At 66.6% G+C, this 1,571-nt stretch overlaps 1 protein-coding gene across 1 annotated transcript in view; it reads right to left on the reverse strand.

The window, feature by feature from the left end:
- The window catches only part of GPX3 (glutathione peroxidase 3), a 1,701-nt gene extending 1,133 nt beyond the window's left edge, over window positions 1-568 (reverse strand). The window contains exons 1-2 of the mRNA XM_009286055.1: window positions 397-568; window positions 32-149 (exon numbers count right to left, since the gene is read on the reverse strand). Coding sequence (XP_009284330.2) covers window positions 32-149; window positions 397-568 — 290 coding nt within the window. The remainder of the gene's footprint in view (window positions 1-31; window positions 150-396) is intronic.
- Between the last annotated feature and the right edge of the window lie 1,003 nt (window positions 569-1,571).

Genomic DNA, 1,571 nt, shown 5'->3' on the forward strand with positions numbered 1-1,571 from the left:
GGTGCCCCGCAGCCCCTGCCGCAGTACTCACTTCAGCGCAGGGAGGATCTCCGAGTTCTGGCCGGGTTCCTGCTTCCCGAATTGGTTGGAGGGGAAGCCCAGGACAACGAGCCCATAGGGCCCCAGCTCATTTTGTAGTGCATTCAGTTCTGCATGCAAGCAGAGCCAGGGGTGGGTTAGGAGGGGACCGGGCTTACCCCCACACCGGCACCAACCCCCTTGGAGCATCCCCGGCCATGCCGGGTCCTGGGGAGCAGGCGTTACCCCTTCCCCCAGCTCCCTGGGGCAGGACAGACCATGGGGACCTGCCAAGGGCTGCACGCTTGGGTTGACGCCGCCTGCTCCTCGGCTGCCTGCCCTGTCCCCTGGGGTGCCTGTGCCCTGCGGGACCCTTACCAAGGTACTGCAGGGTGAGGCCTCAGTACGTGGCCACGTTGACGAAGAGTACCATCTTCCCCGCGTACTTCCTAAAGGGGATGTACTCGTCCCCGTCGATGGTCAGGGCCCCATAGTCGTAGATGGTGCCCTGCACCGAGCCGTAGCATTTCACCTGTGGGGCGAGGAGCATCCAGTGGGACCAGGCTGGGGGCTGCCGGCCACCCCGCTTGCCCACCCAGCAGCCACCCACACCCACCAGAGCAGCGGGTTCAGCCCTGGCACTGGCTGAGACAGCAGCTGCCAGTGTTGTGTCTCCTGCCCCAAATGGCACTGGCGGCAGCCAGGCTCCGACACGCCAAGGTCAGGGTGGCGGGACAGGCTGGCGTGTGCATGCACATGCACACATGTGTGCACAGATGTGCACGCCCGGCCAGCGGGGCTGGCTGCAGCTGGAGGCCAGGGTCAAGCAGGAAGGCAAGGGGCTGGAAAACAGCCTGAGCTGGCGTGGAGAGCCCGGCCCCAGCCTCCCCGGGGCTGCGGGTGGGCAGGACCCCACCACCCCTGCACGCACCCTTCTGGGGAAGGGGCAGCCAGAGCACCCTGGAGCAGCACTGGCTGCTGTGCCGTGGCCAAGCCAGGCCCAGGCAAAGGAGGGATCAGGGCTGGATCAGACCCGTGCAGGGAAGTGCCGGGGTGGAGCAGCCTCTGCCTGCGGTGCTGCAGGGGTTAACCCAGGGGAGTCCATCTCCTGTTCCCATCAGGTGACCCAGGCTCACCCAAGTGCCACCGAGGGGTCTATTTTGGGAGCTGGCAGGAGATAAAGTCCCAGGGGCTCTGCCCGGGGAGCTCAGCCTCCATGGGGCCGGCCGGATCCTGGCGGCAGGGCTCTGCCTCGCCCGCCCGGGGTGGGGAGGCTGGCCGGGGGTGATTTTCACCCCTGCTCTCTGCCCGCCGGGGCGTGGGGGCACAGCGGCCCTCGCACCCTCCAAACATGGGTGCGCCCTCCTGGACACAGTGCATGGAACAAAAGCCCTGTGCTCTGCCCCTATGGGGGGGGTCACTGGGCGGGACGACGAGGCTCTGTCCCCAACCCCAGGATCAACGATACTCCTTCGCAATACCGGCTCAGAAAAATCCCCCCATGATCCAAGCATCGGGACAGGGAGGGGAGAGGGTCACCGTGCCCCACTCCT

Source organism: Aptenodytes forsteri, unplaced genomic scaffold, assembly GCF_000699145.1.
Source record: "Aptenodytes forsteri isolate BGI_AS27 unplaced genomic scaffold, ASM69914v1 Scaffold54, whole genome shotgun sequence".
Taxonomy (NCBI): domain Eukaryota; kingdom Metazoa; phylum Chordata; class Aves; order Sphenisciformes; family Spheniscidae; genus Aptenodytes; species Aptenodytes forsteri.